At 37.1% G+C, this 27,872-nt stretch overlaps 4 protein-coding genes across 5 annotated transcripts; 3 read left to right on the top strand and 1 right to left on the bottom strand.

The window, feature by feature from the left end:
- The first annotated feature begins 201 nt into the window (after positions 1-201).
- LOC132789002 (serine/arginine-rich splicing factor 4-like) lies at positions 202-2,918 on the top strand. Its single transcript, XM_060796722.1, has 2 exons — positions 202-437; positions 504-2,918. The coding sequence occupies exon 2, from the start codon at positions 741-743 to the stop codon at positions 1,881-1,883; it is 1,143 nt and encodes a 380-aa protein (XP_060652705.1). The 5' UTR covers positions 202-437; positions 504-740; the 3' UTR covers positions 1,884-2,918.
- Positions 2,919-3,414: 496 nt separating this feature from the next.
- LOC132792602 (protein maelstrom) lies at positions 3,415-5,398 on the bottom strand. Its single transcript, XM_060802031.1, has 6 exons — positions 5,255-5,398; positions 4,988-5,117; positions 4,718-4,919; positions 4,508-4,657; positions 4,032-4,441; positions 3,415-3,970 (listed from the first exon to the last, which is right to left on the bottom strand). Exons 2-6 carry the CDS (start codon positions 5,099-5,101, stop codon positions 3,554-3,556), a joined length of 1,293 nt encoding a protein of 430 aa, XP_060658014.1. The 5' UTR covers positions 5,102-5,117; positions 5,255-5,398; the 3' UTR covers positions 3,415-3,553.
- Positions 5,399-6,121: 723 nt separating this feature from the next.
- LOC132791502 (uncharacterized) lies at positions 6,122-24,155 on the top strand. Of its 2 annotated transcripts, none has more exons than XM_060800448.1 (6): positions 6,122-6,804; positions 21,418-21,638; positions 21,703-21,810; positions 22,631-22,795; positions 22,859-22,959; positions 23,029-24,155. In XM_060800448.1, exons 2-6 carry the CDS (start codon positions 21,524-21,526, stop codon positions 23,488-23,490), a joined length of 951 nt encoding a protein of 316 aa, XP_060656431.1. In that variant the 5' UTR covers positions 6,122-6,804; positions 21,418-21,523; the 3' UTR covers positions 23,491-24,155. The 2 variants fall into 2 exon arrangements, with proteins under 2 accessions (XP_060656431.1, XP_060656432.1); XM_060800449.1 differs by having other exon boundaries at positions 6,122-6,787.
- Positions 24,156-25,093: 938 nt separating this feature from the next.
- On the top strand, positions 25,094-25,986 carry LOC132793042 (uncharacterized). Its single transcript, XM_060802635.1, has 2 exons — positions 25,094-25,655; positions 25,724-25,986. Exons 1-2 carry the CDS (start codon positions 25,562-25,564, stop codon positions 25,960-25,962), a joined length of 333 nt encoding a protein of 110 aa, XP_060658618.1. The 5' UTR covers positions 25,094-25,561; the 3' UTR covers positions 25,963-25,986.
- Positions 25,987-27,872: the final 1,886 nt, after the last annotated feature.

The following is a 27,872-nucleotide window of genomic DNA, read 5'->3' on the forward strand; positions in this document are numbered from 1 at the left end:
CTTCGTTTTTAATACTATCGTATAGACTGCGTTCGATAATATCGCCAGCAATCAGCTGTTCAGACCCGCGCAATTGGAACCCGAACTTGTTCGCGGAACAACTTTAAATTTGGAATAATACTTTGAATTTAATATAAACATTAAAGTACTTTTAGGTTATTAAATATGTATACCTGAAATATTTAACAAAATGTCTTGACAAATGGTCAACAGACAAGCTTCAATTTGAAATTAAAATTACCGACGGCACGAACAGATTTCCTTTTTATAAACAGCTGCTTAGGGCATTGTAGTGGTGTTGAGAAACAGCTGCGGGAAAACAGTATTGTTAGAATACGCGAACGGAATTCCTTATGCGATAAGAAGATTCCCAGGCAGAATTAAATTGTCGCTGCAAGATGGCGTGCAAAGTACCTTTTACGCATTGATCGAGCGTGGTAAGAAATCTCAGCTAATATTTGCTAAAGTCTAAGGTTGATTAACAAGTATATATTCAATTCTAGAAGTCAACCAGGAAAACGCAAGGGCCACAATTACCCTCGTCAACAAAGACTTGCAAAGAATTTACGGAGCTTTGCTGGAATTTATCCAGTAAGCTCCCGTGTTCACGTTGCAGCAACAAATTCCTGAGGTCAACAAATCTCTTAAGTTCGTTAACACTACTAAACTACCGAACTAAACATCTACTCCATTGAATATATTTACTGTATACCAAAGACAACCAGTAATTGGCTACGGAAATGTCATCAGGCAAAGAGTCAGTAACACTCTGTGATCCTAAGGATGCAATGCAGGAATCTACTATAAAAGTTGAGCCAAACATAAATGACTTTTATTTAGATAAAGACATAATTGAGGCCATCAACAGCCTGCATGATTTATTTGCTGACATCCTTGAAACCAAAAATTCATTTGAGTTGGAGAAAGAGCAGAATGCTGGGAATTGTGGCAAGCATAAGAAAGCTAAAGAGGAAAAAATACCTTCAGCGCCGCCAGCGCCTTCCATCAACGCAATAGAAGAAAACAGCAACTTGTTCACACATGATTTAATGGAAATATTTAATCCTGAGAGCACAAATTCAAACGTAGTTTTGAACAACCATCCTAAATCTGTAAAAGAAAACACAAAAACTTCTCCGGAAACCTCAAGAAGTGTGTCGAAAAATCGACGTTTTAAAGCTGGCAGGCGATCTAGGTCTAAAAACCAGAATACTTCTCCAAGAAAACACCTGGATAAGCGTTGGCGATCGAGATCGAGCAGTCAAAATATATCTCCAAGGCGGAGAAGATTCTCCCGCTCGAGATCTAAGAATCGAAATATTTCTCCTAGTCGTAAAAGTTGTGCAAGAAATAGACATTATAGAGAAAACCGTCGTTCGAGATCCTACAATCGAAATATTTCCGCAAGGCGCAGAAGTCCTTCCCACTCCAGATCTAATAGCCGAAATATATCTCCAAGTCGAAAGAGGCACTGGCGATCGAGATCTTACAGTCGAAGTATTTCACTTAGACGGGGAGTTGTGCCGAGAAATAAAGACCGTACTGAACGTTCGCGAACAAGATCTGCAAATCAAAATAATTACCCAAGTCTAAGAGAACTATTGCGCTCCAGATCTAAAAGCCGAAATATTTCGCCACCACGTAGACACTTAAGACGGCAAGCAAGATGTAACAGTCGAAGTATTTCTTCTAGTCGTGGTTTCTCTAGAAGTAGACACGGCAATAATCGCTGTCGATCAAGATCTAATAATTCCCCGAGGCGTAGAAGATGCCAACGTTCCAGATCAAAAAATCGGAATAATTCCCCAGCAGATATACGTGTCTCAAGGAATAGACACTTCAAGAAGCACTGGCTATCGAGCAGTCGAAGTATTTCCCCCTAATCGTGGTAGTGGGTCCAGAAAATCAAATGAACGTTGGCGATCGAGATCTAAAAGCCAAAATATTTCCTCAATTCGGGACAAATCCTGGAGGTCCAAGAGTCCAAGTATTTCTCCAAGTAGTATAAGTACAGTGAAAGATGATCACTCTAAACAACATGGGATATCCAAGAGTCGAAATATATCCTCGAGTCGCAGAAAACCATGGCGATCGAGGTCTAAAAGTCCAACTAGAGTTGTTTCACGTGGAAGAAGTATTTCTCCTCAAAAAGGCCGTAAACTTCATTCCAGAAGGAGTCGTAGTCCCCCCACAATATCCACACAGAAGCTACACTGAGCAGGTGCCGCGCGAAGAAAGTAGAAGTTTGGTCCATCAGTCCGACAATCACATTTTTGAGCAAAGCTCAAATTTATTTATACCTCATGAAAGAGCTTTATATAATGGTTCATCGCCAAGGCAAATAGTTAAAGCTCGACAGTTCGTTGATGATACACTTTCACATCAATCATATTATTTACCATTTTTGAAAGATGGTAACTTAATTAATACGAGACTGTCGTCTCGTCCTACTATGTTGGAAAGCCACATTAATATAAATTCAAATCCGATGGCGAATCCAGAGTATCAAGGTATAAATCATTTTGATAAATTCGGATATCAAACTTTAGGACCACATGATTTGCGACACAGATTGGTAATACGTCGTTATTATAATTATGAAATGTCGCATAGCCAAATGTTTAATTATGAATTCTTAACATATTAAGATATATATTATAACATATATAACATATTATTATTTTTATTATTATTAGTATTATTTGGCACACTTTTGTATTCTCGATTAATAAATTCTGTACATTTTAAAACTTAAAAACGTTTCACTCTAGAACGCTATAATATTCTGATTTAGATGTGCCATATTAATGTTTGAAGAAATAAGAATATACTATGCTATGTACATATATTTAAAATCGTCAGGCCAGCAGATAGTTATATTGTATTGAGTAGATAAATAAATTTAAAAATAAATAAATTTAAATGGTTTAGTTGAGAACTTGCACTTTTATTAAATACAATTATAATTCAGTTCACAACCAGCTAAATTATTATTAAGAAATACCTCATGATATAATCATTCAATATATAAGTTTTTAAAAGCGACGTTTTTCTGTTGGATTATTCTTCTGCCTTCTATTGTTAGGAACGCCTTTAAGGACGTGATTTTTCCCCATGGTTAGAAAACTAAATTCCTTCCACCACACACTTACGCTTCCCAAGTTTAGGATTATATATTTTCTTCCGTCGGACAGGATACTTGACATGCAGCTAGTAGGTTTGCTACATCTGATCTAGCAACGGTATTCTCGATTTGCTGGTAATTAACAAATATCAGAAATGTGGTGTAGAATGTGGTTTTTATGAGGCTGAAGACACCCTTTTACTAAACTTGAGAAAATTAATGAAAATATATATTTATATAAATAAAAATTTAAAATACAAATAGTACCTCAATATACTTTTAATTATAATTGTAACCCGATGTATCGGTTTATTTTATTAAACAAAAAGTTTGTGTGTCCATGTACAAATAAATTCATTTGAGTACAATAAGAAAGATGTAACTATTATGTAAGTAGTATTACTGGTTAAACTTGTTGACAGCTGCGTCCTAATCTTTAGCACTACGTCTAGTTGTTGGTATATTCCAATCACTCTTCTGCGAAGTGGCTCTGAAATTGTTCGACAACGGAGGACGTTGGTTTGGTTTTGGTTTGCTTCCGCCCAGTGTTGGAAAATCATCCTCCTTATTAATGCAGGCGGCGAATGCTGTACTATCAGTCGGCGAGTACTTATTCTTATCCTCCAGCTTCTGTGGCGATTCACACGAGACAAAAGAAGAGCTTGTGATGTCCGCTTCACGTTGATCGCTTATCACCTGGAATTTTCGCTCTTCCTTCGGTGGCAAATGTTTGCCGGGTATTGGCTTGATGGCGAGATCGCCACACATATAATCGCTGAAGATAAAGGCCCAACGAGAGACCATGGAATGTGCACAATACCTGCAACGATCATTATCTTCGTGGTACTGCAAAAGATGGAGGCTTAAAATATTATAACTCATAGCTAAGCTAAATTCTTTGCCTCACCTGACACGAGATGCCCGAATTATATTCATAATGGTCATTAATGAAGACGGCATCGGTAACACTCTTATTAATGCCAGTGCTTTTCAAGTCAGCTATTTCCATCACCTCCTTCTTGAGGATATAGAACAGATATTGAATGTCGTAGACAAGAATCTCTGTATCCTCAATATCCGAGTCGCTGGCCAAATAGCGGAAGCAGCCTTTCACCACAGGCATTAGTTCGGTGCTCGTGAACACGATCAAGGGATCATTGGGATTATCACTGACTTGGCAGCCACGCAAGTACTGCACAATATTGATATATAGTTTTCCCATATCAGTTTCCCCCAATGCTTTTGGGGGAAGCGGTAAATAATGCGTGGAGTCCGCATGAAGTTTCGCATCGTTGCTCTGGCCAAACATAATCTGACCTGTATCGAAGAAACATTCATGGGGATTATAGGCCGAGCCTTATTTGATTAGTTAGTTTGTCTTACCCGGATTTATGAGCGAACTATAGACGGATATTTTACCAGACTTTATAGAGAATAAACAAGCAGCAAACTCAGCTGGTGTATAAATGCCGTCCTTCTTCGTTTTGTCAAAGTAATTAAAAGCGGCAAAAACAAACTTGCTATTTTCCAAATCTATGGGATAAAGAATTAGTGTGGTAAGTATACCAAAGATGTAGCACGAGAGAAACCTACCATACTGTGCCTTGCCCTTCATAACTATGCGCTCTATATTGCATTTCATCTGTGTGCTTTGCTGAACGGCTTCACGTTGCTGACTCTCCACAGTGGAGACTAGCTGGCCAGTGGACGTCATGCGCTCTCTGGCTCCGCGTTCTGCAATCTCAGCGTCTTTGGCACGTGAATTGTACGGTCCGCGCTGCTGCGCATTCATATTCTACACGCATTTGAAAATTTAAGATTATTTATGTATGTATGTATGTATATCCATTGTGAAATACTTACACTCCAAATACCTCCGCATCGTGCCACAGCTTGGGGCAGTGTCAGGCCACGTCCTTCTGCGGTGTTACGCCAATCCTGGACAAATGCCATGAAACCATTCTTCTTTGGGGGCATTTTGAACTATGTAAATCTCCAAAGCGAATAGAAATGTGAAGCGCATTAACAAACTGAGCATGTGAAGTTACAGACATGAATACATATGTACATACACAGATACATATGTTTGTAAATAAATAAATAATATTAAAACATTCACACAACAATTACCTTTTTACAAATCAACGTTTAAGTGACACAAAGTTTACAGGAAAAACTCAAGAGAAATATTTTTAGCTCAAAAAGATTTTTAAAGCAAATGAAAAGGGCGCTACGTTTCCCCCCAAAAGATCAAAGCACAAGTACGTAGCGTGACCGCATATTATATTTAAAAATATACTGCTCAGAAAAAGATTCGTTCTACTAAATTTGTCTTCCAACACTTTCCAAAATAACGGCAAATATGAACATGTATGCAGTTAAAATTGCCAAATAACGAATTATTAAATTTCAAAGCAAAATTGTATTTTTACTGTAATTTCGAGCATTAATAAGTATTTAATATGACAGTCAGAATAATAAATTATATTAAACTTATTAACTTGTTTTATATATTGATATATTTTATAACCTCCAAGGAAATAGTTGGCAACGCACTAAACAATCTTAACAGTGAAGCTCCTCACCAAACTCTTATATTTAACAGTGAGCTGTTGCCAGTTTAGTTCAGCATCTGTTACGATTATGTGGTTGGCTTTGCGTTATGTGTCTCTATATGCCTTAGCAGCAATAAAACGACACCTTCTGTTAAGTTAACCGTTACCACTATTTTAACTCTGCATTTTTCAGAATAATAATATTTGAACGGAGTACCTTCGAATGTTAATCAAAAAAGCCATAGGCAGTCGTCTCGGCTATATCAAAAATTGGGGTAACAACAACCTGTTTAAACTTACGCGCGTTGAAAATATACTAAAATGTTAAGAGTAACCAGGTTATAATTTCGATGTTCCTGAATTTTGGTATATCTGAACGGCGTTAAAAAGCTCTTTTTCAGAAAAAAAGTTTGGATAAACATTTAATTTAGAAGCATAAACAACACCATGCGAGTCGGACGTGTACCGCGCGTAATCGAAAGTTCTTCTACTTGTATAACTTTGTAGAATGATATTTTATAAACCGACGCGCGAAATGTTTAATTTCAAAAACGTATAGTAACGGATATGAGTAAATAAAAGGTTGGCATATACTAGTGTATATAGCCTTATTTTTGTTAATACAAATCGAAAAGAAAAAGCTCGGCTTTAACACAACAATACTTTGGTCGCCGGGCTCCAAAATTGTGTTTGTGTTTTAATTGTATTTCGCCGGTGTATTATTGTTATTGCCAAGTTAAATAATTAAAATTGTAAAATATAATGCCACGACCTCTAAATTTACTAAATAGCAGCTGAGAAAAAAATGCAAGTGCAAAAAGTATCCGTGAAAAAGTACGAACTACTCATATAAGAAAAATACATATACACGCACACACACTCGCATACATGACGATCATTCATTATTGCTGCTGCTTCTTCTTCTTCTTGCGCGACGTGTTTCGCTTAAGCTCACCTGGCGTGTGTGTATGCGTGCGTGTGTGAGCGAGTGCTGTGCTGTGCGCAAGTGTGAGTGAGACAGTGAGTGCCCAAGTGAGAAGCCGAGCTTTCAACTGTTAAAGTTAAAGTTCTTTAGCTTGCGTCGGCGTAGCGTTGGCAGCAGCAACAGGTTAGACCCGTCTACAGGTTGGTTGGCATTTTTTTTTCTACATCGTTAGTCTCTTCTGTTTACATTTGTATGCATTTTACATTTGCATTTGATTTGTTAATCATTTGCATTGCATTTGTTTAAAAAACTCGTGATTAATCTCCTTAGGAGCTTTGCTTGTTTGTTCGAGCTTCTCTCATGTTCATATTACCTGACTTATTTATTTTATTTAGCTTATTTATCCCTTCTCCTTATCAGATGACTCAGCTGACACGTTCGTTCTCAGTTCCCAGTTCTCTGGTTTCCCCTTTTGGTTCTCGTTCGTTTCTTATTGTCTTTTCGCATTCCTCCTCAGCAATGTTTGCTGACAAGCGCAGATTTCAATTTCTTTTGCTTATCATTATACGTGACTGATCTGATCTATCTAATATATCTTTAAGATACGCTTTGTTGATATATTTTTATAAACAAAGAAACTTAAGACTGAAATTTATTTATTTTGGTCATTCTCGTGCAGTCTTTTCGTGTTCTCACTAAACACATAAAAATGTTACCAAAATAGTTTTGGGCCAAACCTCTTTTAGTGTTTTATTTGCCAAATTGGCCTTCTGAGTGAATGCTTGTCAGGACTTGATGACGCTAACGACTCTCGCTTCCCACCTATTCTTCTTTTTTACGACTACATAAATCCACTTTTCTATTTTGTTCACAAAAACTCGATTTAGCAAACAAATAAAAAGGTGGAAGAGAGAAGTTGTGAGAAAGTGAGCGACATGATGCAATGCAAATTAACTTTTTAATTTGCAATTCGAAAATTAAGATTCTAATCGTACCGCTTCTCTTTCTAAGTACGAAATAAAAAGCAGTTGAACAACTGAAATGTCAACATTCATTACTTGAAATTCTGTATGACATAATAAACTCGCATGAAACAATCAATTAGTTGAATAATTGCAATTACTTTTTTGATTTATTGATAAAGTGGTTCAATGGCTCATTTATTAATGCATTTCATTCATAAATGTTGTTGCAGTTTTTCTCTAAATATGAGTTAAATATAAAACAGTTTATTCAGATAAAGTATTAGAAAATATTTGTTGAATAAGTTAAATATACAATTTATTAGAACTAGAATTTTTAGAACAACTTGCTTATTATATCGAATATGTTTTAATCATAAGTATGATTACTCAATAGCTATATTTACATCGTAACGATGTAGTGTATCGAATTATCTATTCTAATTATAAAATCTTATTAAATATTGTTGTATAAATTAAATACTTTGGTGTAATATCGATATCTTACTATTAGTACATTATTTATTCTTTGAATGGAGTCCAATTATTTCATAAGTTTGATAAATCAAATAATATCGATATCTTAGAATTAGTTATTCTTTGAATAAAATCAAATTCTTTCATAATTTTGATAGTTAACCTAATTCAATTTGCTTTGGTCTATTGAAATAGATTGTTGTAATTCTGTGAAGTAAAGCTTCAGACTTCAACCTGGAACATTCACATAAAATATTGTCTTTTTAGCGAAGCCAAACCTCAAGTGCTCCCATTTCAGTCGTTTAATAGGTCATTCGATTGGATAGGTCGCCATATGATGATGGTGATGGCGATGACGATGACGATGGCGATGGGCGGGCTGCACCCATTTGGCCAGAATGTGAGTTGCGACTTGGTAATTAGCTTTTAGGTCAGTATCTAAACTCGACCTTTTATCAACGTAGCGCAAACGACATGATATAAATGAAATTCCCTTGCGTGTCAAGCCAAAGATCGGAGGCATAGTAGGAAGAAGTTTGCGTTGGCTAAATTATAGCAAATGTTACGAGTCTTTTTTGGTTTTTGGCCAAGGTTAGAAGCCGCGCAATGTGACAATGTGACGTCTGGTCAACTTGGCACTCCCACAACAAGCAGAGTTGGAGTTGTCCCCATGACGTCAACGTTGTGTTTAAATGTTGTGTGTGGTTTTCGATATACATATATATTTTTGTATATTTCGGCCTCAATTTAGTGACTTGCTACGGTTGACATATTTAAATACGAATTTGCATTTGCCACTGCACTGCGACATTTGGCGACAACAACAATAATAACGATAACAACTAGCATACAAATCTTAAGTTTTCTAATTGCTTTGCCATTTGCTAATTAAGTTTTACAGTTGAAGAACCTTAAGGCCCTTATCACACAGTGCAAAAATTTCGCAGTCGGTGTAAAGTTTGCATATTTCCCTCCCCACTCCCCACTCCAAGCTTAATATTATTGTTGTTTTTGTTGTTGTTGTTGTAGTTGCACTTGTTACCTGCCGTGACTGAAAGTCATTTAAAGTGTTTTGGCTGTTGCCTGACGCTGTACAATATAATTATTTATATGCATGTACAATGCTTCTGCCACCAGCTGTAACCGCTTTCCCAGCTCCAAACGGCCAACTGGCAAACGGGGCCAACTATGCTAATTTAAGCATGTTCAGTGCACCGAAGGTAGCACGGACGAAGTAGGAGTTAAGCTCGCAAATTCTCCTACAACTCGTATTTTCAAATATTAAATGGGACCTCTGATAAGGCGCTGATTTATTTATGATTTATTTATGGAAAGGGGTTACGCAAAATAACAGCTCAAGGGAACTTTAAACTTGTGAGCTTATTTTGCACATAAAATGCCATGTTATGATAATAATTACTGCACATAAACATAGGAATTTGAAATAATTGTTATTATATATATTATTATTATTGTTAAATAGATTTGTACGGCTGTAAACTTTGAAATAGCAGTGCGGGAGAAACAAAACTACATAACGTATTTTTGCATATTCCTTTTTTTTAGAATATTTATTTAAAAAAAATTGCATAAATATGATGTAATTTCAGAAAATTTAACAATTTTATGAAAATGCACGGTACATATCAATATATCATCTATAGGAAAACATCATTTAAATGTATAAGAGATGCTTCAATTCAATTCAATTTAGATGAATAAGTTTGCAATAAAAATTGAATTACATCAATGAATTTAAATATTCAAATTTATTATTTAAGATTCAAGTGATATTCAAGTCTACAATTTATTGCATTCTTCATCTACTTTTATTCCAAAGTAGACAATCTGGGATTATCGCTAAAGTGTTGACCAAGATATGAATTCTTCCGAAACTCGTTAGCTCAATAAACTGAAGACTTTGGCCATGGCACGCGTTCTCTGCTGCTGACAGACATTTTCGTATTTCAATTTTCCAGTTTTTCTGGGCGACAGACAATTTTGTTATGGACACGTTTGAGCGTCTTATCGGTCAAATTACTGAACATGTCTTCGGGTTATTTACCATAATGCTGGAAATATGCAAATGCAGCAAATGTGGTAACGAGGGAAAGCTTTGGGGTAAAGTGGGGAAACTTGTACAATGAAATATCTTAGAAATATGGAAATACACCACATTGATAAGCTTCATAGGTTGTTCAAGAAGATAGCTCCAAAAAAAGGGTTAACCCTCTTTTGTTAACTTGGTCAAATCGCAGTAGAGTCGCGCTTCACTTCAACTTCAACTTCAATTTCAACCTTAATTCAAAAATCATTTCGTTTTCAATGCACAAATTGTTGAAACCGGTTTAACGGTTAACAGCAGACACACGCACACGCACACTAACACACACACACACATGCCACTCAGGTATTTTATTTACCAAAAAATTGAGTAAAAAGTAGGTGACGTAAAGCTCCGTTAGCCCTGCAACATCAGCAGCAACAACAATAGAAGCCAAACTGGTTGTTGTTGTTGTTATTATTATATCTCTCTTTTTGTTTGCTGCGCTTCCTTCCACAAAGAATAAAGCAACAACAACAGCGACAACAACGAAATTGTCGAGCCCCGAAAAAAAACGAAATTTGTCTGCGCACAGTAAAAGAATTTATCAAGTCTACCACGCCCACACCCATCTAGCCAACTGAACACATATACATACATACAAACACTATTACACGTCTGCATGCATGCATATTTACATAACCTGTGAGCGAAGAGAGACAGAGAGAGCGAGAGAGAGGGCAGAGCGCAAAGCTTTGGTTGAGTACCCGTAGCAGCAACAACAACCATAATAAAAACAAAACACGTCACAGTTGCGTGGCCAGCTTTTGTGCGAATGCAAGGGGATGAGTGGGAGCACGGGAGCGACAGGGAGAGCGGCACGCATGCCTTGGTAGCTTTGGGCGTCAGCTTCACGGCCATTTGATGCGAGCAGTAAGAGCGAGCTACTTGTTGAATGCAAATTTTTGCATTCCCTCTCACGATCCAGCAGCTCTCTTCTTAGCACTCTCCCGCTCGCGGTCTAGCCCAAGATTGTGCAAGCTGCGTAATTAAGTGACCGGTAATTGAGTTTTAAAGCAACGGCCTTTATGCTGTCTCTTTAGAATGGTCACTACTATATCACTGGGCTTATTTGGCCCAGCTTTATTTGTTGCATTCTCTGTGCCTTTTAATTGATATTTATGCAGCTAGTTAAATGCGCAGCCTAAGCGTAGCAGGCAGAGCGAGCGAACATGTGTGGGAATGGGAATGAGAGCGGGAGTTGGAGTGAGCGTGATGGAGCGATGCAATGAGAAGGCTGCGCTCCAGTGATTCTTTTCTCATGTTTTATGTCTGTTTTGCTTTTACTCTGCCATATAACAAAACTTTTATGTGCAGTTCGGCTTTGTTCTTATTGAGGAAGGTAGAAAGCTGATTATTGCATTGATTTCATTCCAAAAGTGCAGCAAATAATTGTAGTAAATGAATTGCAGACAGGAAATTAGTTTGTTAGTTCATAAAACACAATTTATTTGGCTATTAAATAAACACAAACGTTTAGCTAATGGGATTTTTTTTTTAATTTCTCAATTGCTTTCCAATTTTAATGGATTGCAAACTGAATTGTATGTAATGCATATCTGTACATTCCTGAAAACGGTTTCTTTAATCTTCTCACTTTCCCAGAATATAGTATGTAATTAATTGGGTATTCATTACAAGTTGCAAAATCCAAATAGCTCAAGTCACATGCTTCGAACTCGGGTTTCACTTTGCACTTCCGTTAATTAAACGATACACATCTGTCGTAGTACCTTGGCCATGGCAATTACCACTTACATGCATAGTTACTGTCGGTTCTTATCAACTCCATATCATGGTTTGACGGAACTAAGCACTAAGCACTAAGCAAATTGTAAATAATAGGAGAAACAATGAAATTGCATGGCAATTACCCACCTGGATTACTAAGCTACCGCTGACTGCTTGCAAGCCACCCACAATAAAAAAACCCTAAGACTGACTTTGACTATGTAAATAAATTAGTTGATTGACTATGCGATACTCTTACAATCAGTTTGCACTTAATGTCAACAGAATATATTATTACCATAATGACAGTTGACACGTTTATTTATCATACTGCAATACGTGCTGAATACAGGGTATACAAATTTCACAATAAACAGAAGCAATTTGTATGCAATCCACAAAAACAAAAAAACCGATTACTGTGAAGGGGATTCAGATCTGGAAAGACAGGGCGCTGCCGTCATAAAATTGGAAACTCTAGAAATTGCGTGAATCACGATAGACAGTGAGTGAGAGAGGCAGACGAAGTGAAGACGAGTGGGGGCGGAAATCACTTGAAATCAAAAGAAATTCGACAATTGTCAATTTGATGGCTTTCGAATAGCTTTCCTTATATAGCGAATACTTTAATATTGTATAAACACTTTAGTAATAATGAAAAATAAATAAAAACGTGAATAAATATAATAGCTTCGTTGAGGTTAATCCGTAGCCAACTATCGCGGGAAACTTGCCAAGAAACGCGACAGCGGTAGCTTATATAAATTATAAATTAATTGTGCAATTGACCCCTTTTATCATCATAAATGAATAGAAATAGTGCTTAAACTGCGAGCATACTATTTTGAGTGCCAGCACTTTTTTGCTTTGAATACTCGAATACTAAATTCGAGCACCAATTTGTCCAGTTTGCGCAAATACTGCGAAAACTACGTTTGAGCGTAATGTTTGCGCAAGTTCCGCGACTTTTTGTGACCTCTTCAAGCATTTTTTTTCAGCGGGCTTCTGTGAAGATCATGTCGATTGTGCGTTTAACTAACTACGCTTCGATCTATGACCCTTCTCATAAATACTTGTAGCTCATCAAATGACATGTGTTGTAATCACCGTTACGTAATGAATGTAAATTCCATTTACTTACATGAAATTGATGATAGTGGGAAATCAGGTGGACAATTGGGTGGAATTCTTTGTTTTATATATTATAGTTGCTTTAGAGTTACATAAAAAGGTATTCTTTTGCAAAAAGGTATAATATATGGCACAGTTTAATTTCTTGTCATTGTAACCAAAGATAAATGCCATGGGTTTAGTATTTCTGGGACAGCTTTGATTAATTAAGGACCAGTTGTTAGCTGAGACCTTTTTTTTGTGTGTAAGAAACGTAAACAAAAGTCTTGGCATTTTTTGTTTGTCGCCAGCGGCTTCTAATTTACTTTTATGAAATAAAATATTCTCACTCTGCGCTCTGCTCAGTTATTCGCGGTCAAGGTTATTAACCCAAAACCGCGCCTCGCTTATTTCTTTAAGAATTCTTTATGCTCACGACTTGTAAAAAGCGAAACAACAATATTATGTATACGCGGCGTAAGACGGAGAGAAAAGAGTGAGGCACATATCGAATTAAAATATCCCATAAACGATATAAAGAAATGCCAAAAACACGTTGCAAACAACAACAGACAATAGCAACCGGTTCAATAACTGACAAATGGCAATGGAAGGCATAAATTGAAATACATTGAAAGGGCAGCTGCCAAAAGATGAGACGCTGATGATGACGAGACAAGCATGATGATGATAATTATGATGTTGTTTGTAGTGGTTTGGCTGAGTCAATCCAGCCATAATTTTCAATGTGTACTTAATGAAGCGAAATTATTGAATAAATAACAAAATTATCGGCATAATACACAAAATTGAAGTTCTATCGGTCTCATTAGTATCTTGTTTGCTTCTGTGCATTACTGACCTTTGCTTAAACCGCGAGCAAATTGAAACTTTTTTTCCATTCGTCATTGTAAATTTAATTATATATGTCTAACTTTTACTCTTTTACTAAGCAAACTGCGTGAGAAAATCAATAGATCACCTTATGCAAACTCTTCAAAATTTATTGCTCATAAAATGTATAAATATTGAATATTCAATTTAGCTTGGCAGCAAAAGGCATATAATTTGATGCAACACTCTTTCTTTTCATATTGCAAACTCTCTCAATTTACACATAATAAACAATTTGTGCCATTTCTAGCGAAATGTGTAAACAACAAAGGCATCTGTGAAAGCCTCATCAAAGCCAAAGAAAAACCTCTCGCCCTCTGACCTCCAGCTTCACACGTTGTCAGGGATTCACCTGCTCAACGAGGCTTGGCTATCTGCAGTTCGCCTCGATGTCTGCCTTCTGCTGTCTTTTGTGCTGTGTCAGCTGATGAACTGCAAGATACATTTGCAATTTCACACCCATAAAAAAACAAACACAGGCAGCTTGCTGCCCAGATACACTGATAAACCAGCTGGCAATTAGGCATTGACAGGCAACTCTCTGATGATGCTGATAGGACACGTGTCTGATAACCATGGCAACTGTTTTGGCTGCTGTTTTAAAAGAAGTTGAAAGCACACATTCAAACGGTTTTTAATTAAATGTGTTTAATTAACTTGAAAATGAGGTGGTTGACATCTTACTCGTTATAATAAGTATGAATTTGAAAATATTAATAGACAAAAGAATGTATTTCTTAAGAATATTTTAGATATTTGCACCAAAAAAAAACTAAATAACCTTATTTAGTAATAAAGAAATGAAATGTTGTATGCTTCACACTTTTACAATTTTCCATTTCATCCATATTTAATAGTTCCAAGACCTTTATGATTACCTTGACAGCTTTGCTGTTTCTACAGTTCAATTGTTAACTAATAAGCCGATACTAATTGTTGACAGCACTCACGTTAATAACAAGCTCAAAGTTTAACAAGTGAACGCGAATAGGAAAGTAAAAAACTAAGTTTGCTCATCGAATTTGAGCAATTAAAAAACTATTTCTTGATCATCTTGAAAGTCTACTTCTTTGTTTAATACTAATAATTTTAAAGTGAAAATTAGTTCAATTCTACTTAAGACCTTCGTCAATGTTATAAATAGCGTTGTTCAGTCAGTTCCCAGCTGAGTTCTCTTCTAATGTCAGCCAACAGTTACATGGTTGTTAAGTGGCAAAATGGCAACAACTTCCTCAATAATACGTAGAGCATCGGAATAAATCTCGGAGATAAAGTCGAGCTTCTGTTTCTCTTCCTGTCTCAGCTTGGTCTGAGTTAATCTTGAGCTCTGCTTTACAAGCTAGCAAAGGTTCTCAAGCTGCAGGCACGTCAACTTGAAGATGGGGACCGAGTCTTAGGTAGCAGCAACAGCAACAACAACAACAACCATGAAATTAGGTCAGCGCTTTTAGAGGGGGGGGGCGATATGTCTGGTCTGGTTGGGTCTTGTCTAACCCAAGTTGAGAGCTCTGTCGTTGTCATCACTGCCGTTGAGTTGTCGGTTATGTTGTATATTATAATTGTTGGTGGTGTTCTTGTTTGATTTGTAGTTACCACATTTCTGGGTTTCGTTACGGAAGCTGTTGACGTCTCTTTGACTCTTCTTGCCTCTTCATAGTTTTTTTTCTTACCATTTTCACGTTTGAGTGCATCGTGAAAAACTTTTACTTTGTGACGTCTTCAAACTCTATGCTTCGTTTATTTTTTCGGTGAAAGTTTTTCTTAAAAGCTTTGGAGGGTTTTCAATTAACACAGCTGCAAAAAATCGTTTGCTCCCCCACATGGTTCCCTTTTAGAAAAACGAAGCATTTGGCCCTTTTTCGGAAAAAGCTTGTCAGCTGGTTGTCTAAACTTTTTGTTGCAAGTATTTATCTTTCATTATGACAACTTGGACAAAAAATAAAAAGAGAAAATATGCAAGTTGTGCAAACAATCAACCTGCCAACGCCCCTTGGCTGGACAATATGCATAAGTACTATGAGCGGAGCACATTGACAGGCCTCGTACTATGTTATCTGTCCTAACTACTTGCACCTTCTGTTTTCCATCCTCATATGTGTGTGTGTCGTTCCGTTGACATTGTCATTAACGCTGCTCAGCAGTCTTGGCTCGTCTGTCTCTCTTTAGCTTTTAAGCTGCATCGCCAACTGTGAGTCCCTGGGTGACAATAGCTTTTGTGGCTGTCATGATGATGTCCGTTCCACACGACAACATGTTTTTTTTTCTCTCTTTCTATCATATCTGCCTTCCTCTTCTTGCACTGTTTTGTATTTTGAAAACACATCAAGTGTTGCATTTGACATGAAACGCTTTTTTTTATTCAATATTCGTAGGGCAGAGCAATTAACTTTAATAGCTGTACAATTTTCTTGAAGGATATTTATGTAGGAAACACTTCAAAATCGTTCATTCAAGTGATAGCCCTTATGTAGGTTACCTAAATGGAATTATAAATATTCACAGTTTTTGATTTTATACTGGTTTTATAAGGGATTGAGCAAAAAAACTTAATTTGCATTGAAATCTTTTCAATTGTAATATAGGAATATTTTATTTCCTGTATTTAAACTATAATAAATTCCTAGTAATTATTTTGTGCTTATAGTAATCTATATAAACAATTCTTTAGATTTTGATATATTTTGAAAACTAAAATGGAAAATTTGTTTGCCAATATATATATTCATACATAGTTTAAATATAAAAGTCTCTTTAAGACATTAATTTTTCTAATTTTGTATTATACTAATTATATCTTCAGTATCAGAGAACGATTAATTTTTTTTAATATTTATTATTATTGATCAAATTATCTTTACTTTGATTTGTTATATGAGGCAACTGTACCTCTTGTCGTTGATGATTACAGAAACATGTAATCGACAAGACATCAGATAATCTGCATGAGATTCTCATTGATGCACGTTAAGTTGATACTATTAACCTAATTTGTGTCATTGTGAACACCCAAAGAGCTTTGCTTGGCACCCCTGACTGATATTAATGACGATAATGATGATGACGATGATGGCCCGTTGTCTATTCATTTAATTTGTCCGCGCTAATTTTGCGCTCGATGGGCAAAAGTCACACGAAGAGTCAACAGAGACAAAGATGCCAGATGAGAGCCGGGAGTTGGAAGAGGCTCGACATGAGTATAGCAACGGAATGGGCGATTCAATAAAGCCATTAGCTAAAGTAGCCAATGCATTGGGGACACATGCGGCACTACGAGCAGAACTTCAGCCTCGAGCTGCGTACGGTTCACTGGCTCGGCAAATAGAAAGTGCAACGAGGCGACGACAAGAGGTGACTCTCGGTTGCAGCCTCTCGTTGCACGCACACACACCAAGACACACATGCACACATGTTTACGCTGTCAGTGGGCTTGGCTCTCAGAAGTCAACGGAACGTGTCCATGTCGATAGCAACTAACGTGGTCATAATTTTGCGTGCTGTTTAACGCCTCAAGCAGCAGCTAACCAGATAGAAAAACTTGGTGCACATGCAGTTCACGGTTAGTTCACCGTTAGTTTGCCGGTTTTTTGCGAAGTTTGGCAACGCTGCACAGAACACTTAACTAATGAGTTACGTAACAGGCAACTTGTGTATGTGAGCAAGGCGAGATCGCTGCCGCAAACTCGATGCTGTGACACTAAATTGAATAATGTTTTTTGGCAAGCGGCTCAAGTCGCGTGGCTTTATTGCATTTTCCAGTGTTCCCAATTTAATGAAATGAATTTTCCAAGGTAAAAGCTAAACACAACTCTTGACAACTCTTGTTTTAGTTGCCGTTCTTGTTTGGTGTTGTGGCCTAAAAAGTTTGCGCACCTTGCCATGGCAACAAGTGCAAGCGGGCCTGTCTGCCAGTTAGGCAGGTTGGCATAAACAATGGCCAAGTCGCGTTGCCAACTGAACGACGACAACAACAAACAGACCACGATTCTGGCGAAAATCAATAAATTGCTTTAGGCTTCGGGCCTCAGACTTTGGCCTGCCTTTGGGGGCGGGGTTCAACGACAGGGGAGAACGTTGGGTTAGACTACGAACCTGGGCACCCAAATTTGAATGGTTTAGAAATGTCTAACCCCACAATGTCCGAGTCTGTGTCTGTTGTGTCGACCGCGACACGTTTTGCCATTTGATTCCCAGGCAACCCGACAAATTGAACTAAATTTCCTGTTTTCCTGCCTTTTTCTCCATTTGTTGACCCAATTTGCCGCGGAAAAGCGACTTTTCATTAGTCTAAGTTGCCTTTTGTTAAGGTTTCAGCTTTCAAACTTTCGGGTTGCGGGTTGCGAGCAGCGAGCTGCGAGTTTGCGATTTGGCGCATTTGATTAAGTGCCGACCAACTGTCGACTCTCCCAGGGCTTAGGGTTGTTGGCCTCATGGCAGATCCCATTTGGTCGACGATTGTGGTCAGCGCGAAATTACTTTATTTTGACTGGGAGTCTGAGTGGTTGTTAATTGATTTCGTTGTTTAAATTACTAATGACTTTGGGGCCTAAATTAATATACAAACTTAAATCTCATAGCTTAGCGAAGAGTGCTTTTTTAAAAGGGGGTTAACTCTGCTTAAAGACGAGGGTTGAACCCACGGATTAGAGTTGTGTACTTGCATAAAAAATAGGCCAAGATTTATGGGACAAGCTGCATGTTGTGACTGAACACGACACCAGAAACCTACATGATGTGCTTTTCCCAGTGGCCGACGGCCCGCTGACAATTACTTGTAGTGGAAAACGTGTTGGCTACTTACCGAACTCGCTTCCTCTCTTCCTCCGCTGCTCTTCCGGAGGTGTTTTGATCGCAACGTGAATCGTGGAAATCATATAAACATTGTTGCACGTGTAGGCAAAGCACCTCTAAATCACGCATGGATTACCGAAAGAAATCAAATGGCCAAAAGCGTCATAAACTTTTGCCGCGTTGTGGCCACACAACGTTGCAGCGTAGGCGAAGAGAGAGACAGAGATAGAGGGAGAGGAAAGTCTTTGAAATTTATGCAAGTTGAAAGTCGTGATACAATTGAGAAAAGTTTAGTTGTTGACTTTGACTTCAGGTGGAGATGAGATGCCGAAGAGGAAGCTGAAGAAAACATTTGCCTTGGGATAGGGTCTTTGATCTTTTGATCTAGTGTTGGAATCAGGCCATGGGCCAACTTATCATATGTTTATATTTCGATTGTGCGCGATTGTCTGTGCCTCCAGTTGTAAGAGAACCTTTCGAAATTCGACAACCTGTTGCCTTTTTTTTTGTGTTTTTTTGCCGCCTGCCCTCAACTGTGCATAAGTAGAACGCCACACAGTTATAATGGCTGATGGTTCCACTCAAGCGACCATAGACGACGCGTCGGGCCTCCCAACTGCCACAGCAACACAGTCACAGCCACAGCAACAGCCACAGCAACAGCGAGTTAAGAAGCAGAACCAACTAAACCAACGAACGCGACGTCTTTTTATTCTTTTTAATTTTTTTGCTGGGTAATTTAAGAAGCTCGCCTGACTTTTTGCATTCACTTTATTGCCGCTGGTTGCTGTTGCTGTTGTTGTTGTTGTTCGTTGGTTGCTTGCTGGTTGTCTGGATTGTTGTTGTCTATTTACCGCTAAGAGCAACAAACAGCGAACGCCGGCCCGGCTTCAACTTGAAGTTGGACACCCGCCACCAACCGGGCGAGCTTCCAATAGTAGAGAGTCGCTTCGTTCAGCTTCAATTTCTTGGTACTCTTCCATTCCATTCGCTTTGCTATGCTGTTTGTTTTGGCACTGTCTCGATTGTCGTATCGGCTTTGTCATCTTAAGTTTCGGACTAGTTTCTCGTTATGCTGTTCGTCGCTTGTTGAAAGTCTGAGAACTCAGCTGATGCTTTTGTTTTATTGCATCCACGGTTTACAAGCTAATCTAGGCATGTAACTAATGTAGCCAGATGAAATCTCTGCAGATAATTAACTTGGTATTAGAGTCGTGTATATTAAGAAGATTTAGTTGACAAAGCTTTGGACTCATTTATAGAATTTTTATACTTACAACCCATAGGGTAGAAGGGTATTATAACTTTGTGCAGGAAATGTACTATATAGTACTATATGAATATACCAATTATACCCTTCGGTTTATTTCACTATATTTGCGGTATATGAATTTGGTATATTTTAAAGAAGAATTCCACACTGGTTTCCTCTTATTCCAAATTTGTAGCTTTCTTACTTTTTATTTTATAAAATACACGACAAGATTTGAAGAAAGCATTTTGTTCCGTGGCTTGAATTTCTAATTGACGTAAATCACTATCGTAATTCAAAATCTAATAATAATTAATTATTATTTCTCACAAAATTTAGCACTTGAAAACTAATTGGAAAAATCTCTTTTATATCAAACTCTAATAAATTATAAACTTTTATTAAAATATTATTTAAATCCAAAATATTTTAAGGACATATTAATAATATAGTTTGAATAAAATGCAATTCAAAATATTTAAAGCGCAAAGTAATTAATATAATTCTAATTCAATTGCAAAATATTTGAAATTTAATTCTAGAGAAGGCGTTACAAATTAACGTCTTTTACATATTGAGCTGATTGTATTTTATTGCAAAATATGTATTTAATTTTATGCGATTTACTTTGACGTTTACTTTCAAAATGAACCACGTAAATAGCCACTGCTAATTGTTAATAGCCTTTCAATTAGCACAACGTTGTGGAAAACATTTTTAGCATTGCTGAAATTCGTGTGCCATTGTTATAGATACATATTGTCAAGTTCGGGTACAGATACAGATACAGACATTGAGATGCGAGTTGGCAAAATGCTTGTAATTGACATTTAATTACAGGAAATCGGCTTATTAGAAAATCGGCTTATTTCAGAGCACAAATATTTGCAAGGCATTTAAATTGTCAGACAGTTGAGACAACTGTGCCATTCTCTGGCACTCTTGAGTATGAGAATATGCGAACACACGCACAAACACTCACACACATGTGTGTGTATTGAGGCATCTCCATATCGCACAATGAGACAACGTGCCACTTCTGCGAAAGCTTTTCCGCATCTCAAGGTCAGCTCTTTGTGTATGAATGAGATCTAATTGTTCGCCATGTCGATGATGACCGACTCATGGGCTCATTGTAACTACTACTTACGAGATTACGAGTGCCTGCCTGCCTTCTACTTATGTAATCACATAGGCAAATATTGGATTACATTTCGCATGAGACGAAGAAGTAGCGAAAGGTGATCGGGCCAAGTGTAGCCACTTGTCTGAGTGGGTGGCACATTGGGTGATAGTTCAGCATAGGAATTTGTTTTTTGCCAGTATACTACAACCCACATCTAACATTGACATTCCATAAATGATATGCTGCTTAATTGACGAGAGACATCAACGAGTAGTTGAGAATTTTATTTGCTTTTGAAATATTTGGTGCCAGCTGCCGCCAAGCAAAAATACATATTTAAACAATTGTCAATTTTCTTTTGTATTGCAGTCTCTCCCTCTCAATCTCTCTCTCTCTCTCTCTCTGATCTGGATCTCAGTATTTAGCAAGAGGAACACTCGCAAGTCATCCCAATCGTTATGCTGTACAGTAAAACATGGCAACGTCGTCACTTTATGTTGCTGGGGTGACCTGTTTGGGTTTCGTGTGCTTTGCTTTGGCCTCCGTCGCCATTGGCATACCCATTTGGGGTTACTACGATAGTCCATCAGGTGAGTGCTTATTTTGCACATTTTCTTATTTCTCATTGCTCATAATTTTCGACTTGATTCACAGGTGGCTATGACTACGATCGCGGCTATTTTGGGCCCTTTAAAGTGTGCAAGCAATTGACTTATAATCGCGAGAAATGCGGCAACGATGTCTCCAAGTTCCGGCTGAGCAGTAAGTACTTGAGCATTAACAAATTAACTAGGCTATATTAAATTAATTGAGTAATTTTATTGAAGACTGCTTGTTACTTTTCCTGTCTTTTCATTCGCATGAATATTTAAGAAATAGAAAGTTATAGGTTTTTAGAAATATCATATTAAAAATAGTAAAATCAAATGACTTACATCACCAATATAAAAATAAATAAGTCTACTTATAAGATATTTATAAAGTGAGAGCTGCGGGCGTAAAGTTTTTGTACTCTTATGTCCACACATTGAAATTTCAGTGCAACCAATTTTATACCACCCAAAAATCATTCTCTTTATAAGAATCTTTCCTTTGTAGAATATTAATTTCCTGCTTATATGCTGTGTATTTTCTTATTATTACTGAAGCACCTGTAATTCGTTCCCGGCTCTTCTTTCATAAACGTCTTTTTGTTTTATTAATCTCTTCAGAATCCTCTTAAAAGTTCTAAGCTCTTTGAAAGCACATACATATTTGATATTGTAATTTTTAATTAAGTGCATCAAATATGAAATTTCTTAATGAAAACATACAACATACATATTATATAGCAGAAGATCTAAAGGTGTATATTTAAAATGAAAGCATAAATTATGGAATAAAATATGTTGAATATGAAGCTTGAAGTCCTTTGTCAAATCTCAGTGCAATAAGGAATTGTATTCGTTATTTCAATAAAATACTAAATAACTTTATCACTAAATATTAGACTGTACTTTTAGACACACTTCTAGTTAATAAAGTTTTAGAATAGTTTTAGTTTAACATATAGCTATTTATTTAATATTTCCCTCACTTATAGATGCCGTATTCGCCAGCGGACTTTTGGCTGTGGGCAGCTCAGCGCTGCTAGGCATCTTCTGCATACTGTCGGTCATCCAACACGCGATGATATCGTCACGGGAGAAGGTGGTCATGTCCTACACATCGCTGGTCATTGTCAAACTCATCCTTGCCCTCCTGGGTGGTAAGCATTTTTTGTGCTCCTAACTGTACTCGGATGGGTATTAACAGAGAAATTGACTTGCAGGTTTGCTGGCCATTATAGCCGCAGTGCTTTTTGCGTTGCAAATCGATGAACAGGAGCGCTTTGGTTTCAAGATATCGCGTGGCATTTCCTTTTATATACAGGTGAGTCAGTCAGTTTATATCGTGATAAGCAGTTCAAACTATTGACACCATTTTCTTTATGATTCGCAGATAGTTGTGATTGTTTTATCGATTGCGCTGTTTGTCGCCGCCGTCTATGATGTCATCTTCTCCCGCAGCTCTGGAGGCGATCCCACAATGGCGCTGGACGCTTCATCGCCAGCTAGTGCGACCACATTCAACAATCCCGGCTTCAAGGAGCCGCGTAGTCGCAACGGCGTCTCGGTTACAGATGCCTCTGGCAAGCCATACAGTGGCATCCGCAATGGAGCCGGCACAGCAGGCAGCGTGGCTTCGATGAGCACCACTGTGACCAGTGTCTCGAATGGTTCGACATTGGACTCTGTGACACGCTCCCCGCTGCGTTCGAGTCTCAAGAAACCACGACCCCGGCCAGATCCGACGCTGGGCATTCAAAATCCCGGCTATTCCGGCTCGGGCAGCTCGCCGCCGATGCGTCGCAATGGCAGCGTGAAAAAGGTTCGCATTCAAACGCACAGCACAGAGGTTTAGATAGAAAATGGCGAAAATGTGTAGCCCTCACTTTATGCGATTATCGAGTAGAGCATCAATACGAAATAAGCAAAAAGATGACAAAAACAACAAACAACAAAAAACAATTACAAAGACTGTGTATAGTAGCAAGCAACACAAAACGACATTTGAAGAAATACAAATTGAATGGAAAAGTAAAAAGTTTCAGGCGCAGACAAACAAGACATCAGTAAATTATTTTCATTTGTCTTCCAAAATGAGTCGCAATGTTAATTTGTTTCTAAACAAGAGGTTAATTTAATTTTGATTAAATTGTTTAATGGCAGGCAAATTTATCTTTTTGTAAGCAACGGTTTCCGTCCAAGGGCAGAGTCAAAGTAGTTAATTTAATTTCCATTCGACATTTCGTTTGATATATGTTATGTATATTTATGTATACAATATACAATATACCATATATATATTATTTATCATCCCTCAAGTGTCCTTACGACCCAGGCCCAGTCCCTTCACAAGCTACAAAACAAATCAAATCAAATCGAACCGAATCAAACAAATCAAATAGAGAATACCTTTCCATCTTTGTAACGATTTAGGTGTAGACTAAGATTTCATTAATTTGCAATGTAAAATATAAACAATTGTTGCTAAGTTAACCATATGCAAATACATACTACAATTAAGCTTGTTTGTTTAAAAATAAGTTTAATGTTTTTCGCTGTAAGTTACAAGTATAATAAATTAAATGCAAATTAAAATTAACTATTACGTAAATTCCAAATGAGAAGTTTTTATTCAAGTAATGGCTAATAATTTAAAATTTCGATAAATGAGATTTGTCTAGCGGTTAACCGATAGGATGTTGCCAGATCAACTAACAAAGATGGGCGCCATCTAGCAGATATGTCGCAGAAGAAGTCGCAAGCAGTGAACAAAGAGAAGCGCCATTTAGCAGATACGTATTGCAACAAAAGTGTTGCAACTTGCAAGCAGTGGACATACTTAAATATAGACGCCATCTAGGAGATACACATTGTAACTAAAATGTCGCAAGCAGTTAACAAACAAGGATGGGCGCCATCTAGCAAATATGTTTTGCAACTTAAATGACGCAAGCAGTGTACTACGCACAAGCAGAGCTAATAGCAAGCAGTAATCGCGTCTGTTATATTGGGATATGTATATTAAATTGAAATCAGTCGATCTATGACATGCGCTGCAGATGTGCAATTGAGATTTTAGCAAATGATTATTGTCTACAATCTCAAGAAAAGAAGTACGAAGCAGAAGAGCTGTACATGCGGTTGCTACCAATGTTAAGCTGTTGTATGCCAGAAAGCAGTGCTATTTTATCTGCGCTTCAAATGGCGCCATTTTTTGAATTTGAATAATTTTGAATAAAGAATGTGACATGAAATACCAACTCAATTTATTAAATTCCACTTTAAACTGGAATTATCTGTTGCATTACAAAAATTCTTGCTGATGGTCTACGACCTCAAAAGCGCAGTGGAAGCCATAAAGTGTTCTCTTTGTGTATAGCTCAGCTCAGTTCATGTTGGTCTCTCTATCAGCAACAGCAGCAGCAGTCAAGCGAGCGTTTAGTCATATTGATACAGCCACAATCAATTGCGCGGCTTTGTTTACAATTTCATCTGTCAGTTTCAATCTCAATTCTGATTATATGTGGTATATGAGTAATTCATTCAAGCCTAAACAGCCGATAAGCTCATAATTCTCAAAATTCAGGTGAAATAATTCTATGAAAATAAACATATAACATATATATAAAGAGAGAGAGCGAGATTAGAAGCGAGAGAGATAGTGAGTAAGAGAGACGCATTCAACTTGCAGCTTCATCCGTTTGAAAGCGCTCAAACCTCCGGCAGTTCGAGTTGCGATCGCGTTGATTCAAGACGTTGTTTTGATAATTATTGTACATACGCGTAATACGAGTCGAGTCGTTCATTCTTATATAGAGACGCGTGCAGCATCTAGTATATAAAACAAATCCGACGCTTTCATTAGTTTCTGCTGCTATTGTTGCTTTTGTTGTTCGCGCTTTTTGTTTATATTTCATTTCGAAATTATGAAATCAAAAACATTGCACAAGTCTCTAATTCTGCTGCTGCTGATGCTGCTGCTGTTTGTTTTCTTTCCGCCATCAGCTCGTTGCCAGCCATGTAAGTGGATTTGATTCTGAGAACGCTTCGCTATGATTCACTTTACGTTCCCTCTTCAACTTTGACAGTGACGCCGCCGGATGAGCCAGCGAAGCAACGCCCATTCATATTCATTAAGCACAATGCGAGCCCCGAGGATGCAAAGAACTATCAGATAACCATCGAAAAAGATCCACAGCCTGGCGAACCGTGTCTCACAATTAGCTGGAAGACCAATCCAGATGGCAGCGGACCCTCCGATCCTCAGATTTATCTGTCGCATGGTTACTTTAAGATCGTTACTGCCTCGCAGCCAAAAGTGCAATAAACATTTAATTTATTTATTTAACAAGGAATTCTTGCATTTAAATAGAAAAACGGAAATATGCAAATCAAATTGCGCACTCTAAGTGAATTTCGGCGACATTAAATCGCTATACAAATCATTTGACCACATTCAATTTAGTTATTTGTATTGTATTTGCGCGAGTCACATACCAATTCGCTTGCCTCGAGCCCTAAAGTTTTAATTGACAAAGTTTTTGGAAAAGTTCCCGCTCAAGATATGCGGGAGAGGACTGAGAAATGTACATAGTTGACCTAATAATGCGCTGTATCACAAGCAAAATTATGCTGCGAATATGTGGCTAAGTGGCTGCCTTTTCTGGCTTATATAATAGTTTAACATTAATCTCAAGTTCTGAATATGCTTTTAATCATTTGGAATTTTGTTTGTTACCGAAACTTTTGTGGATTGGCACCATTTGCATTTTAGATGGCTAATTCTATGAAAACAGGTTGCAAATTCTGGTCTACGAATTCTTCATTTAATTGTTACTGCTGTTTGGCTTGGGCGAAAGTTCTGGTGAAGTGCGAGCCGAGTCGAGCTGAGTCAAGCTGAGTGCCTTTCATTTTCATTTTAATTAACCAACTTTAGGCATTTATTTTCATTTGCCAACTTTTCTGTTGCAACTCGATGGCAACTTTTCTCCCTCTGACGCTCCGAACAACACACACACACACACACACACAAAATATTGTGTTGAATGCAGAACGCGGAGAGTGGAGAAAAAAGGCTTTTGGCTTTGTGGCTTTGTAATTATGCAATATATTCATGAGTTTATGAATAGATTTAATACATAATATGATAAAAACTATAAATAACTGGTAAATCAGGTCACTACGTTGCGGCGATTTGAAGATGTGTGGCTGCAGATAATACACGATGCCAAACTATTTGCTATATGCATTTTAATAATCTGCCGCAGTTTGCAAAGTACAGAATTTAATTAATCGTATTTTATGCATATTATTGCACTATTTAGCGAGTCAAAATATTTGCAATATATAAAAGCACAAACGCCATATCGATTTCACGCTTGGATTACATCGATTTCAGAGACTTTCTGACTTTTCATTCAATAGGGTTACTAATAGTTGTCGAAGGGCTCAATGAAATTACGTATACGTAAGGTAGGAAAATATAATGAAAGATGAATCGGAATCAAATCAATATAAATCTAGGTTTGTCTTGTTTAAATTACGTGTTTGTAAGGATCATTACGTATACGTAATATCAGATCCAGTTTTAATATTACGTATACGGAATGCAGTAAAAATAAATAAATTTATGAAGTGTTAATCTTAATATAATTCAATGTACGTATAGTAGAAACTATTCAAATTAGATATATAAAATAAAGTATACGTAAAGGTCAAGATTAAAAAAATTACGTATACGTAAGGTTGTAAAATATAGAAAACGATAAGTCGTAAACAAAAATAAATATAATGTTCGGTTTGTCGTGTAAGGATCAGGCCTACGTATACGTAATATTAGATTAAGTATGAATATTACGTATACGTAGTGTATAGTGAAAAATAAAACTAAATCGAAAATATGTATATAAAGTCTTAATCTTAATAAAATTAAGAATACGTAAAGTTGAAGCTTCAATATTAGCTTCATAAAATTAAGTATACGTAAAATTGAACCACTTTATAATAGATTCACAAAATTACTTATATGAATAAGAAAGAAATTAATACGAAATCACGCAAAAGTAAATGTTAAGCACTTCATATTAAATTGATAAAATTACGTATACGCATATGAATAAGACAGCAAATGGTAATAAAAAAGTTATAATATAGGACAATATCCTATTATTTTACTGATAATTATAGTTTATTTTTTATGATTCTCAGTCCAGCCATGAGGTTTTAAAAATGCAGGGA

The sequence above is a fragment of the Drosophila nasuta genome, chromosome 3 (genome assembly GCF_023558535.2).
Source record: "Drosophila nasuta strain 15112-1781.00 chromosome 3, ASM2355853v1, whole genome shotgun sequence".
Classification (NCBI taxonomy): Eukaryota; Metazoa; Arthropoda; class Insecta; order Diptera; family Drosophilidae; genus Drosophila; species Drosophila nasuta.